This window comes from Arachis ipaensis, chromosome B2 (assembly GCF_059453495.1).
Source record: "Arachis ipaensis isolate K30076 ecotype BB chromosome B2, ASM5945349v1, whole genome shotgun sequence".
Taxonomy (NCBI): domain Eukaryota; kingdom Viridiplantae; phylum Streptophyta; class Magnoliopsida; order Fabales; family Fabaceae; genus Arachis; species Arachis ipaensis.
The window spans coordinates 100,172,709-100,188,106 of NC_142437.1; the positions used below are offsets into that span (position 1 = coordinate 100,172,709).

The window sequence follows — 15,398 nt, forward strand, 5'->3', positions numbered from 1 at the left end:
TACATGCAAAGGTTGGAAGTCGCGACCTAGCAATCTCAGCAAAATGGGGAGGACAACCTAACTCCTCTACTTTCATCGTCGATCCGGATGTGTGGTGTGGCATGAGACTACATCTGAGCTGTACAAGAATCATATCTAGAGGATCGGGTTGTTCTTCGCCAACAACCTCCGCACCTCCACCATAAGAGCTTTGTCCACCTCAGCCACCAGCCCCTAATCTCAAGGTCGTCGATTTGCAGGAGTAAGTTTACAACCTCACCTAGAGCCTATAGGACCAGGGTCACCAGCTGCATTTGTCTGAAGAAAGGTATAAAAAGATCCTCACATGCATGGCAGCGAGGGATACTCACAATGCAGAGACAGAGTTTCTGAGGCAGTAGCTGAGGCAGGAGCTAGATCAGTTTCAGTGAATGCGGCAATAGATGACAGTGTCCTATGAGCAAATACGCGCTGGTGGCAGCGACACTGCTGGAGGGGGCTCATCTTCCTCCGCACAGGAGTTAGGACAGGCTCCGACACCACCACCTAGACCACCTCCTTAGTAGGACTAAGGGATGACAATGACAATGACTATTAGGACTCATAGTCATTAGGGTTCTGTTTTGATTTGTTTGACAATATTTTATTTCTTCGAGTTTTTATTCTATATACTTGATATTTCACATTATATATAGCTCACTATTTCAAATAAATTACTACTTGATTTTCACTAATTGAGATTTGACTATTAATTATTGACTATTGGGTTTTATTTGGTTTAGAAAAAACAAAAGCAAAAAAAATAAAAAATCACCAAGTTACTGTAAAAAATTCTCCGACAGTAATCACCAAGATGTTTTCGTCAGCTTTATACATTGCATCTTATGCAAATTCCATCTGAAATTATGGTCAGATTAAAAAATCATATTGTAAACAGTTACCGGTGAGCAGTTTACCGTCGGATTTTATCCCACGGTAATAAATTTTACCGGTAGATTTTTTTGTAATTCGACTGATAAATCCAACGATACTTAGCGAATTTCTTGCAGTGGTAATTTTCAACAAAAAAAGAAAGTAGGATTTAAGAAATAAACTATTGCATGAAGATTCTTTTTTTTCAAATCTTTGTCCCATCGTGAGTTGATAATCTCTGTGTAAGCCTTATATGCAGTCTTATTCTATTTGAACATTTTTTTATTGCATCTTCTCTCCTCATCATACCTTTATAGACATACCCCAATAATAGTTTATCATCAGCATCTACAATCCTCAACAATTTCATCAACGGACTCACAAGTTTACATGTAATAGAACAAGCATCTAAAAATTTGTTGTTCAGGATAATTGCACTAACAGCTCTACCATTAGCACTCCTTCCTAATTTTGATAAGTAAAGTGTACATTCATAACCAATGCTTGCAAATCTCCACCTCTTTTTGCTAAGTATTTTTTCATTCTGTTAATCCCCCTCCTCCAAAAGTATTCAAACAGAACAAGCATTGGTAATGCAACTTTCCATCCATTATTTGTAAAGCAATATATTTCTAAGATAGATTTATTTTTTCCCGAATATTAGAAGAAGCTTGTGATTGACTATTATTGGAATTAGGAGGATGACAAACATTATTTGAACTAAGAGGATTAGAAGGCAAATTATTCTATGCAGATACATTATTATTCCTAGATGTTTCTTAATTGATACTGTCATCCATACCTAAAAATTACTAGCAACCCAATATCAAAAAATAAGGACGATTTCAATTTCAAGAATCACAACAACAATAACTTAGCAAATTAGTAACTTAACAAGAACAAGACCTGAATAAATAATTTAGCAACCTAATAACAAGAAACAAGAACAATCTCAATCTCAATCCAACAAATTAAAACACAGGCAACCCAATAATTTAGCAAAATAACAACTTAATTTAGCAAATTAACAAGAACAACACCTGAATAGAAAATCTAGCAACCCAATAACAGGAATAGAAAAATCACAGTAACAACTTGAATAGAACATCACAGGCAAAACAAAACAAAATGAAGAAGAAAAATAACAAGAACATGAATCAACATAACAGAAACAACATAATCAATCAACATAATTGTATCACAGTAATAATAAGTTAACAACAATAAGTGAAGAAGAAAAATAAGGTAATAACAATATGAAAATCCTAAACCAATTAAAACAAAAAAAATACCTTAGCACAAAGGTGAGGGAGCACGACGAAGGGGAGGGGTGGACGCGACAAAACTAGAGAAGAGGTGGCTTGGAGTGCTGCTATGGAACTGGAGCAAAAAAGGGCTGGACAACGGCCGGCTTCAAGTAGATGTGATAGTGGCGGTGGCTGGACGGAGCAGAACTGCAGAGTGTAGAAGAGAAGATTTTACTTTCCCGAAGGAGTAAGGGACGAGACCGTGTGTAGGAGCTTAGGGAAAAGTAGGGTTTTAATGTGTTTTTATTTCATTGAAACATCGTCGTTTTTTGTTTTTCAGTAAAAATCGGGCGGTTTCTAGCCGGTCCAACAGTCCAAATTTGGTTTTGGCTTAGAGGATTCTGCTTGCTGCTTGAATCGCTTGTCTTATCGGATCTGAGTCGATCAGTCAGACTGACCGATTCGAATCGATTTTTAGAACCAATAAAAAAATTCACCAAAAAAATTTTATTCTATGCAATACACGAAAAAACATTTATATTTTTGCATTTTTACTCTCTTGCTTTTTTCTACAAATTATCATTTTGTCATTTTACGTTTTTACTAATTTTATAATTTTTCCATTTTATTGTATTCAAACAGTTATATTTTTCACGATTTAAATATGTTATTCATTTATATTGCTCTTTATGTGATTTTTTCTTGTTAATTAAAACTTATTGAAACTTCATCTTGTCGCTTGAGTAAATATAACTCATTGTAAATACCTTGTATAATTCAAATCATGAAGAGAAAAATTGAGATTGTGATGTAAATTTAGTCTACTTTTATTTGTTTAATCAAGTAAAATTCAAGAAAAACAGGTGGATTGGACTCTTAAGAAACTTTTTTATCGAAACACAACACACCTAGATAAGTAGCTATAACAAGAATAGAAAACCAACCTGAGTTCTATGAGTAGTGTCGAAATAGGAATAAGGTTCAATCAATTTAATTTTTTTATACCAATCTAGCGAGAGATTTGTTTTCAAGTTACATCAGGTGAGACTCAAGACCAAGATGTTTAACTGGAGAGAAATGATATATGCCAATTGAATTACGGTTCATTGGTGCATGAGATGTTGATCTTTGCTTTGGTTCTCTGTGTTTAAGTTTTGGCTCTCTTCTTTATGTTAAGACTTAGTAGATCCCACGACCAACAATATAATAAATTTCAAAATACTCTTTATATTTTGGTGAATAGCAATTAAAAAAAAGAGAGAAAGAAGGAGACAATAATGAAGAAAAAACTATCTATGGTCCTGCATTAATAGAGGAAGTAATGCAATTGGAGGTTGTAGCCAAACCACTTCATCATCAACATCACAAGCTCCTCTTTTAGCGAGCCAACATGAAACTTTATTAAAATATCTTGATATGAGTTCAAACCTCACTTTTCAATTTGCTCTCATCTTCAAGTAAAAGTTCCTTTTAACAATTTCTATTTCATGATGCCTATCAGGTAATCTCCACTCAGATACCAGGTCATATGCTTCAGGACAGTCTGACTCACACACCACGAGCTTGACTCCAGATTCAGCAACATAATGTAAACCTCTCCATTGCACTAACACCACCCAAAACCATTGGCACCATTAATTTGGTCTGCCCCTTCCATCACCTAGTTACTAGGATTATTGCGCTAACACCACCCAAAACCAGCAATTTCAATCGATACTTTTACATTACCATCACAATAAAGCTTAATTGCACTAGATTCAGGAACTCTCCAATTAAAAAGTTTCATGCTAAATGATGAGTGGACTTTTGGGATCATAGCAGCACTAAATACAACACTCCACATTCGAGCTCAAAATGTAATCTCACCATAGGAGCTAAAGAAACCATAAAACATACCACCATTTCTGTCTTGCCAAATAGCCCACACAATTGAGCAGATCCTGATGAAAAAAATTAACATTCAAAAACCCCAGATAACTCCAGACCAGCTTCAGTGCATCACAATCTCGAAGGCAATACATAATTGTCTCTGGAAGATGGTTACACCTAGTGCAAATATTAGAAGTAGAGAGATTTTGTCGAAAGCGCGGCTACTGAGTTGGCAGAGAAGAATGGAGACAAAGCTATACCAAAAACCTCACTTTCTCTGGTATGTGAATTTTCTAAAACCAAGACCAATTAATATCTTCATCCCAATTAATTTTTTTTAGCAATCACTCATATCCAAATTTAGCTGAATACAAATTGGAAGGAGAGCTTGTCCACATCCAACTTGAATCGCCATTCGCATCACAAATGAGAGAATAACTCAAAATATCATCATTTTCTTTATCAGAAATAAAAGAAAAATTCTTTCCAAATATCAAGAATCATTCTCATATACATCCTTGATTCTCATGTGTGTTTTGATAATTTTTAAAAATTTCACTTTAGCACCCACTGGACCTGATTGCATTCAATTATCAAACCAGAAAGATTTATTAAATGAGCTAACTTTTCATGTAATACCATCACTGAAAATAGCTGTAGAATGAGCAATTGCCTTCTAAATGTGAGATGAAGAACCACTGACTGTAGCCTTGCTAATATTTCTATTTTTAAAGTACTTATGAAGCATGTGTTGGAACCACAATTTATTATAATTATTTGCTAATTGCCAAACTAGTTTTCCCAAGAATGAGTAGTTCACCAAGCAAGAGTCCCTAATTGCAATGCCTCCATGTTTCTTATGAGTAGTTAAGGTCCTCCAAGAAACTAAATGTAACCTCCGACTAGTAGCACTACCATTCTAGATGAACTTTCTAATGGTCCCATCAACATTTGAACACACAGTGAAAAAAGACTAACTTGCATTCTATAGATAGGAATAGAAGATAAAACAGATTTGACTAGAGAAATCTTACCGATTATATTGAGGAATCTCCCGTTTTTCAAGAAGCAAGTCTATTCCGAATCTTGTCCATCACATCATTGAATCTGCTTTGGTAACTCTAGCATGCGTGAGAGGCATCCCAAGATATTTTTGCAATGAGTTAGCAAATTGGATAGATGAAATACTTGTAAAGAGATCCTTTCGTTGCCTGGAAACATTAAGAGGGACATATGGCTCGAGATTTATCAAAGTTAACCTTCATACTTGACGCCTTATAAAACATTGCCAAAGTATCCAGAACATGCATAACCTAAGATTCTGTAACCTTACAAAATAAAATAAGATCATCTACAAATAGAAGATAAGAGATGAGAGACCCTCCTCTAAAAATAGACTCTAATTGCTAGAATCTACCCTCTATATAATTAGACAGCTTAGTCGCTCTGTACAAAGCACAAAAAGATAGGAAGACATTGGATCATCTTGCCTCAAATTCCATTTTGGTTTAAAAACTTCTAAGCGGTTTTCATTCTATATCAGAGCTAGAGAAGATGATCGAACACATCACATAATCAAAGAGATAATAGATGGCAGGAATCCAAACATATCTAAAATTTGCTCCAAGAAGTTCCAACTAACTCTATTATATGCCTTAAGATCAATTTTAAAAGCTAAAGTACCCTTCTAGATTTAGTCTTTTTCACAAAATAAAAGACTTCTTGGGCAACAAGAATATTATCTAGCGATCCCCTTCATGGAATAAAACTACCCTACAAAGGGCCTATAATATTCTGCGAAAAAGTCAAAGCCTCTCCACAATGACTTTAGTGATGATCTTGTATAAAACATTGCAAAAACTAATCGGCTGAAATTCTTTCATATAAGAAGGATTGGTAATTTTTTGAATCAGAACTACTAGAATTTCAAAAAGTGCACTATCTAATTTATAACCAGCAAATGTCCTTTTAACTAACTCCCACACCTCATCACCAACCTCTTTCCAGTACTCTTTTAAAAAAATAAGCTTGGAAGCCATCTGATCTGCATCTAGAACCTTAAAGAAATTCATGCCCATAACAACTCTTTTAACCTCCTCTTTAGAAATATCTCTAACAAGACTTACAATTCCACTCTTGGGGTAGAGAGAGTAAAACCTAATTTTTCAAAGCATTAAGACCTACATTCTCTACATTACGGAATAAATTCTTATAAAATTTAACTGCTACCATCTCAAGTTCATTTTGATCAGTGCTCCATCTCCCTCCCCCAAAAATAAGTCTTAAACCTTATTCTGTTTTCTTCTAATAACAGTTTGCATATGAAAGAACTATATTTAAATGTGTGACAAGATTATCACAATCTATTACTATATTTGCCCAATATAAAACTAGTGGAAAGATGATACTAGGCTACATTTTTAAGATAAATTTTACTATTTACTCATACATTATACTAAGTGAGTTGACAGTACATATATAATATCTTACTCAAAAACCCTAATTTCACCATATCAATCAATTCCTCACCCTCCACAGCCAACATTGACTTTAAGTATAACAAATGCTTAGCTTCATAAAGCAAGACATGTTGTCTCCTTTGACATGCACAAAGTATTCTGTGTTGCAAATTATTATCATCCTCACCGTATCATCTCTAATAAATTCTCATAATTGTTGTGATCACAACTTGGTTTGGGTACGTAGTGATCTTGAGGAAAAAGAATAGTAGAAAAGAGAACAAAGTTACCAGGAGAAAGAAAGACGAGATTAAAGATAAAGTTGAATTGTAATTTAAAAGTAGTATTTAAAAAGACACGAAAAATAAAAAGAAGAGAATAAGCCTTTTTTTTTATTTATTTTTTTTATACTAAGCCAAGCATCTAACAAATATAACAAATTGATATCATATAAATAATTAGAGTAAAGATTTAATTCGATTTTTGTCTATTTTTACGAAATATAATACGTTTTTTGTCAAAAAAAAAAAAGGTACACTTTGGTTCTCAAATTTTTTATTTTAGGATAGTATAATTTTTCTATTAAAAAATTCGTTAAATAGTAATAAAAATTAGTTTTGTAGGAGTTTTATTTGTAATTTGTGAAAATTTTAAATCCCACAAAGTTCTTTTCAACAATATAACTAACTATGACCACTACTATCACGTTCTTTTCAACAATATAACTAACTATGACCACTACTATCACCACCACCTTCATCATCATCGTTATCACTTCTATCTCTACTATTTCTATTGTATAACCATATTTTATCACCATCGTTATCTTTTCTACTGTCATCATCATCAATACAAATATCATCAACATTAATGTTATTTTATCTTATTTCATTTTTTATTCGATGCTATTTTTTCTCTTTAAAAGATCTTTGTACTACAATTATTTTTTTGCTGTGACATCATTTCTAGCAATGGTATTTCTCCACTTAATTAATAGTTTGTGAGAATATAAAATCCTCACAAACTACAAATAAATCTCCCACAAAACTAATTTTCGTTACTATTTAATATATTTTTTAACAAAAAAGTCTCTTTTTTGGACAAGGGATTTTATCCTTTATGAAAATGGATAAGGGCCGAGTTGGATCTTTTTTTTTTTTAAAGTTAGGAGTAAAACTCGAAACCAAAATCTTTAGGTGAAGATGGAGAGATTATGTCATTTGAGTTATAACTCGTTAACCAAGTTGGGTCTTTACTCTAACAATTAGCTAAGAAAAATATTAAAAGGCCAACAAAATTTATATTTTTGACTATTATTTTTAATCATCAACTCAATTTTTTTAATCTAATAATTTAACAATATACTTTTAACTTATACTTTTAAATATTACCAAAAATAAAAAATTCAATTGATTTTCTAGCATTTCTCTAAGCTAATCCTAATTACTAATTACCGGTTAAGGTTTATTCCCTAATAATATAATAGAAGATATCATGTAATTTATTAGGAAGCATCAACCACAGCATGATACTAGTGACAAAAAAAAAACAGCATGATACCGTGAAATATCATGGAAATTAACAAGGATACCAACTTTTCACCTTACCACGCATCAAATATGCGTCTATTCTATTAGATTTTTCAATCTATATATTTTTGTTTCTGAAAGTAAATTTCTTCAATTATTAAAACGGTAATAACTTATTAGCACAACAAAAATTATTGATGTGCATAGAATCACATAATTTAAATTTTGTGTTATTTCTTTTTTTTCTTCCTCCTCTTTTACTTCTCAACACGTTTTTTAAGTTTTGTTACTGATACAAACTAATTTTTGCGTCTTATATTTTTCTTCAAAAATAGATTATTTCATTCAAACAAATTAAGTTTTAAGTTAAATAATTGCACAAAAATATAATATAAAAAAATCCTAGTTGAAAAATACAAATTATTTAAATCGTATAAATTTTTTAGTTGAATGATACAAAAGAATAATATAAAAATTTTAATTTAATAACACATAAATATAACTTATATAACACAAAGATTATTTATTGTAACAACCTTTTAGGTTTAATTTATTGTAAAAATATTATATTTACGTCTTATATTTCTCTTTAAAGAATGGTAGATTCACCTTAAAAAAAAGATCTATTTTTATCATCACAAATTAAAATTTTATTGTTAATAAATTTTTATGTTTTCTTGAGTTTCCGTAAAATTTGTGTGTTAATTGCCATATATAAAATTTCTGTATTTATCGTCATGTGTCTTCCTCCTATGTATATCTTGAAAAATTGTTTATTCATTTTGAATTTTTTTTTATTTCTATATATCATCACAACATTTTTGTAATTATCACAAACAAAAATTTGTTTGCTTCCTATTCTTTTCAAAAACTTATGTTTCCACCTTCAAAAAGTTTATTATGTATTTATAGTCATAAAATTTCTGTATTTATTATTATAATATATCTGTGTTTACTTCTTATGTTTATCTTAAAAAATTATGTGTGTTTAGCGTCAATAAATTTATGTGGTTATTTTCTACCCTTTTTTGTAAAAAAATTACATCTACTTTAAAGAAATTAATTTTGTATATAACTGCCATATCCTTTTCCAAATTTGTTCACATATTGTTTAGAGGAGGAAAAAAAAAACATGATAAACAAGTAAATACACTCAAATTACAGCCACAAATTATCAAAAATCCTAAAACCCTTACTCCAGTAACAAAAGTTCTGAACTTCATGAATAACATACAAAGACAAACAAAATCCAGATCTAAAAAACCATAAAATATTATAGAGTCGTGAAAAGAAATAATCGAAAAAAACTTGACCAGAAGTAAACTAAGAGTAGAAGTTTTAATTTTTTAATTTTATTTTAATTTTTAAATAATTAAAATTCAATTACTAAAAATTAGACAGTTACTTGCGTCTGCCTCTTTGTTTTTCCCTTTCTTAGATGGGAAATCCATTTTTAGTAATTTGTAGGGATTTATTGATTATTGACAAATGAATTAAAATTTTTTAGTTTTGGTAACATAAATTAAATCTTATCCATCTAAATATTTGTTACATGTGATATATGGAATTACATCCATTGAAGTGATTAGTGAAAGAAGATTTTTTTTAGTAGATGAAGTGAAATAAGTTTAATATGATAATTGATACACCTGAATTGAATTGAATAAATAAGTAGATAAGACTACTTTTTTTTTTTTTTTGTCTTAAAATCAATTAATGCTGAAATAATAATAAAAAATAATGAAAATTAAATAAAAATAAAAATATTTTTGTAAACACAAAAAAATAAACTATTAAATCACTCATAATATATTGTTCTTATTTAAATATATTATTTTACATATTTTCTCAGGTGATCATTAAAATAATCAAACATTTTACTGTAAAATAAAAAATAATCAATTTTTTTATAATAAATTTCTACCGATTAGAGACTAATAGTCCAAAAATCCACCAAACAGTACTCTTTAAGGGAATCAGAACCGAAGTTGGGTGCATCAGTGAAAAAAATATACAAAATTAACTTGGTCATACAATATAGTGTTTATGTATTAAAAATAATGATTTTAAATCACTTTGAAAGTATTATGTATTTACAATAATTTTGACAAAAATACTAGTGCCATTGCATTAATTAAATAATCTGTCAAAATATTTTTCAAAAGGGAAAAAATTTGATATTTTAAAGTATTTGTTGGTTTCTAATACCAAGAATGTAATAATTAATTATGTTTTAATAACTATTACTAATTTAATTATGATATAATTAAACAAGGAGTAAATTATTATTTTTTACTATAAAAAATTTAGACACTAATAAAATTAACCATAAAAAACTTAAACTAATCTTATACTTATAAAAAATAAATTCTTTTAAACAAAAATATTCTATCGTTAAATTTTTATCGACTTTTTAGAAAAAACACCTTAAATTCTAAAATTATCCCTCTATCATCATCTTTAACCTATCCAAACCCTAACTGTTTTTAATAACATAAAAAAAAATAATACAAAATTCATTTTTAAACTCATAACCATCAATACTAAGCTACTCTTGTTCTCTTCTCTTTCACGTTTACACTTACAAATAACACCACAAACCTAAAACCAATCAATTCCACCACAATTGACATAATCAACAGTTATAACTTATAACATTGTCAAATTTGACGATTTAAATTAATTTAAAAAACAAAAAACACCAAAACATATACAGATCCAAACATTTCAAAACATAAAATAAATCCTAGCACGATAATTGCATAATCCAAAAACTGAACGCACTACAAAAAATATCATTAAAATCGACGGCCAAATCGACGACAAAACGGTCAATAATATTAAAAATTAACGGCAAAATCGATGGTGAAGCGGTTGCTTTTAAATTTGTCGATTTTTCAACATTCTAATGAAATCAACGACTTATCGTACTGTCAATAATATTTCAATAAAATCGACAACTTTTTCATCTATAATATGAGTTTAAGATTTTTTACCTATTTTGTAAAATGGATAAGCTTGCGGTATATAATATTATATAAAATCAACAATGCGTTTGACGACATTTGATTCATTAAAATTGACAAAATAACTGTCGATTTAATTATTAAAATACCGACAAGTTTATCGTCTATATTTTATTTTCTTTTGTCTATTTTAAATTTAAAAATTGACAGCAGTGCCATCGATTTTAATAAACATATTTTTTAATTATTTTTTTATTTAGAAAATAGTAGACAATTAATGCAAATAAACTTTTAAATATAGAAATAAAATTTATACTAAATATTAGATAACAGGGTAAATAAATTTTTAAATATAAAAATAAAATTTATACTAAATATTAGATAATGAGCTTACAAACCTATCAAAATAATTAATAAATAATCCTCTAACATAAAGATTCAAGACAATAAATAACTAAATTGATTAGACTTATATTCGTCTAAATTGCAATTCACTAATAATACAAAATATTTAAAGTAAAATAAATAACTCTACTCGTCTAAATAGTCTTCATCTAAGTCGTCATTAAGATCGTCAAAATCATCCTCCATCTGTAGCTATCCTCAAAAAACTCATGCATATACGATGGTCTTTCTTTCAAGCGGTTGATTCTACATAATGTAAGTAATAATAAAAAAAAATTGATATTATTGTCAAGATATATAGTATAAAGTCATAGATTACACATAAAATGTGAAAAATTTTCAAGATAAAACTAAATAGATATATCAAATTGCCAATGAGTTATAGCTCAAATGGCATAGTCTTCCCATACTCAATTTCTATCTTTGGTAAAAAAAAAAAAAAAAAAAGATATATCAAATTAACATAGGTGTTGAAACTAACGTCAGGGAACTTTCAAGGACCTACATCGGATTACTACCTAAAATAGAAAACAATGTAGATAAAACTAAATAGATATATCAAAATCCTCTTAATTAAACCTATATAGATATAGACTAATAATGTTCAAATTCTACAACATAAAAAATTCATATCTCTGAATTCTGCATTGTCCAACACATTCTAAGAGGCAATATATCGAATAGAAAGAAATCAAAACTCCATAACCACAACATTCACTTCATTTGCATCAACGCCCAAACCAACATTATCCCCCCGTATCAAATAACAACTTCAATAAAGTGTGGTTATATTTTTGTACAATCTTTAAAACTCAATAGTTAAGAAGATATTTCAGACTGAATTATTAAAATTATTTATATCTTTTGTATTCAATGTCAAGAACGCCAAGCTTAAGAAGATATTGAGCTTTTCTTTTGGTAGCCAAAAACTGAAAGACTCTGCTGTCAAGAACAAAATCAGTTTTATTATCTTTGTTAAGATCAGTTAGAAGCACTCTGATTTCTGATTTTGTGCACAATTTTAGGTCCTTGCATCTAATCTGAAAGCACTCACCACAACCAGCACCATTTTTGAATATAGAAGGAACAACAGCTGCAAGGTTTCCAGCACTTAACGACAGTGCCAATTCACCATAATCACACGCCCCAGCTACAATAATAATAATAATAATGTGAGTTCTCTCGTAGGTATTGGTGGCTATTTATAACTATAATTTGACTGGCCAATAGCATCCTTACATGTGGTGTATGAGATAATTACTAGAAGTGTTAATCATTAGGTTGAGTGAGGCTGTGTTTAATGTAATGTCAAAAGTAAATTTGCCTACCAAAACATAATATTTGTGATGTGGGTCATTGGGCTTGCTTACCAAAAGAGAACTTTGTATTATCATTTTATTATTATTATTATTATTATTTAGTAATCAAAGTAAATAATTATTATGTTAAAAAATAATCCAATCATTCATACTAAAATAATTCAAATTTTTTGCATTAAGCTAAATATGTTTTCAAAATTATTTAATTGATTTTAAGTTTTATAAATTTAATTTAATATTTTATTACGGACCCGACCCTCAGGTCCTACACTGAAACCGCCTCTGACCCGAATATCCGGGGTTGGCTCCATTCCCTTTCTCTAAAAGGTCCAAACCGGCCTCCACATCTTCTAATCAATACTCAAATTCAAATACCTCCCTTATATTAGCTAAATAAGATAAGATGAGATAACTTTCACTAGCTATATAAAGGGGAGCCATAAGCTCCCTCAGGTACGTCATTCATTCCACACACTTTATACCTCTCAGATCCATTCTGACTTGAGCGTCGGAGTGTCTTTGCAGGGTACCACCCCCTATTGCTCCAGTCCGATAATCCGGCGACCACCCCGACTCACAAGTCCGCGATCCATCTCACAACCCGTACCGGAGACACCTTGTACATTGGCGACCTCTGTGGAGAATTGCAACATCGTGGCGGCATGGCGGATAACCTCGAGGAGCAATCCCCAAGCCACCACCACAACTCGCACACACAAAGCCCAACCCCCGAACACCAGGAGACCACCCCTTCTACCCATGGGAAGATAACGAGCACAGTACATTGCCAACCAACCCTGTCCCACCAACAACCAAAAGAAGACAACTGTCCGCTCCTTGAAAACCGGGACCCCGACGGCCTGGGAGAAAAAGCAGTCCAAATAATTCAAGAAATGTGCCTCCGAGTACAAGACCTCAAGGGCCGGGTTACAACTAAGGAACGGTATCACGCGGAATACGGAAGTCACGTGACTTCCAGAACCCGATCTCACCGCGAAACCAGGAACAACAGTTCTCCTGAATGGTGACACAGCAAGAGGCACGATCGCAGCGTTTTCCGAGACCCAGAACGTCGACGTGAAGAAGACGACCGACGGCACCACCAGAAAGCCAAGCGAGCAAGAAGCGAGCACGTGATAATGGGAGCCACCCCATTCACCGAAAGAATTTTAAGAGCCAAGCTTCCAAAGGGCTCAACAAGCCCACGGACATGAAATACGACAGGACCAAAGATCCCCAGGAACACCTAACGGCCTTCGAGGCCAGGATGAACCTGGAAGGAGCCGCCAATGCGGTCCAATGCAGGACCTTTCCAGTAACTTTAGCCGGCCCCGCAATCAAGTGGTTCAATGCCCTCCCAAACAGCTCCAGAGTCAGCTTTCACGATATCTCCAGAAAGTTTATGGCTCCATTCACCACCAGAATCACCAAAGCCAAGCACCCCATCAGCTTATTCGGAATCACTCAGAGACAAGAGGAATCTATGATGAAGTATCTCGATAGGTTCAACGATGAGTGCCTCACGGTTGACGGGCTCACAGACTCGGTTGCCAGTCTTTGCTTGACCAACAGCCTCATGAACGACGACTTCCGAAAATACCTCACCACCAAGCCGGTTTAGACTATGCACGGAATTTAAATCATCACAAGGAAATACATAAATGGCGAAGAGGTGAGCCAAGTCGTGGCCGCAACAAATGACAGCACGACAACACAGCACCTCGCAATAACCCGCCGCCAAAAGAAACCCAGAAAGAACACTCCAACCGGCAAACACCAACTGACCACCCAGGGTGGGAAAGTTTTCAAGCTACACCCCCTTCCCGCTCTCATCACAGAAATCTACCACCAAATAGCAGAACGAGGCATCCTCCCGAAAGCACGACAACTCAAAGAACGGACAAGTGGCAACAAAAGCCTGTATTGGGACTATCACCGAGGATATGGGCATAAAATCCAAGACTGCTTTGATCTGACGGACGCCCTCGAACAAGCTATCCGAGATGGCAAACTCCCTGAGTTCGCCAAGATTATCTGGGAACTGAGAAGAACGGAAAGGGAAAGATCACCAGACCACGAAGGCCGTAACCCAAGGACATTACGACAAATAGGACGCGCCGGAAAAGTCAAAGTTGGCACTGAAAAAGGACCTTAAAGTCCTGGCCATAAGAAACCAAGCTCCAACACCCCCAGTGATAAACCACTATTTTATAGTTTATCTTGTGCTAAATTGAGCGGGTTTTATCAATTCTTTACTCACTTATTCATATAATTGGTATGGTTTTACAAATCCTTCCTAATTCTGTGATATAATTGAAAACATGTTTCCTGAACCTTTAAACTATCAATTTTAATTACCTTTATTACCAGTCGATGCCCGATCTGTGTGTTAAGTATTTTCAGGCTTTATAGGGCAGGAATGGCTTAGAGGATGAAAAAAAACATGCAAAAGTGGAAGGAACGTAAGAAAATGAAGTTTTGAGAAGCTGGCAGCGACGCGTACGCATGGGCGACGCATACGCATGGCTAGCGTAGAAGACAAGCGACGCGTACGCGTGCATGCGCCACGTGCAGAAATTGCAGAAAGCACTGGGAGCGAATTCTGGACCCTTTTTTGGCCCAATTCCAAGCCCGAGAACACAGAATAGAGGCTGCAGAGTGGGGAAATCACAAGAAATTCATTCATTCATTCAACATTCATACAGAGAATTTT

The 15,398-nt window shown here is 32.6% G+C and overlaps 1 protein-coding gene across 1 annotated transcript; it reads left to right on the forward strand.

Moving 5' to 3' along the window:
- Positions 1 to 13,895: 13,895 nt before the first annotated feature.
- LOC107627516 (uncharacterized) lies at positions 13,896 to 14,306 on the forward strand. Its single transcript, XM_016330346.1, has one exon. The coding sequence runs from the start codon at positions 13,896 to 13,898 to the stop codon at positions 14,304 to 14,306; it is 411 nt and encodes a 136-aa protein (XP_016185832.1).
- Positions 14,307 to 15,398: the final 1,092 nt, after the last annotated feature.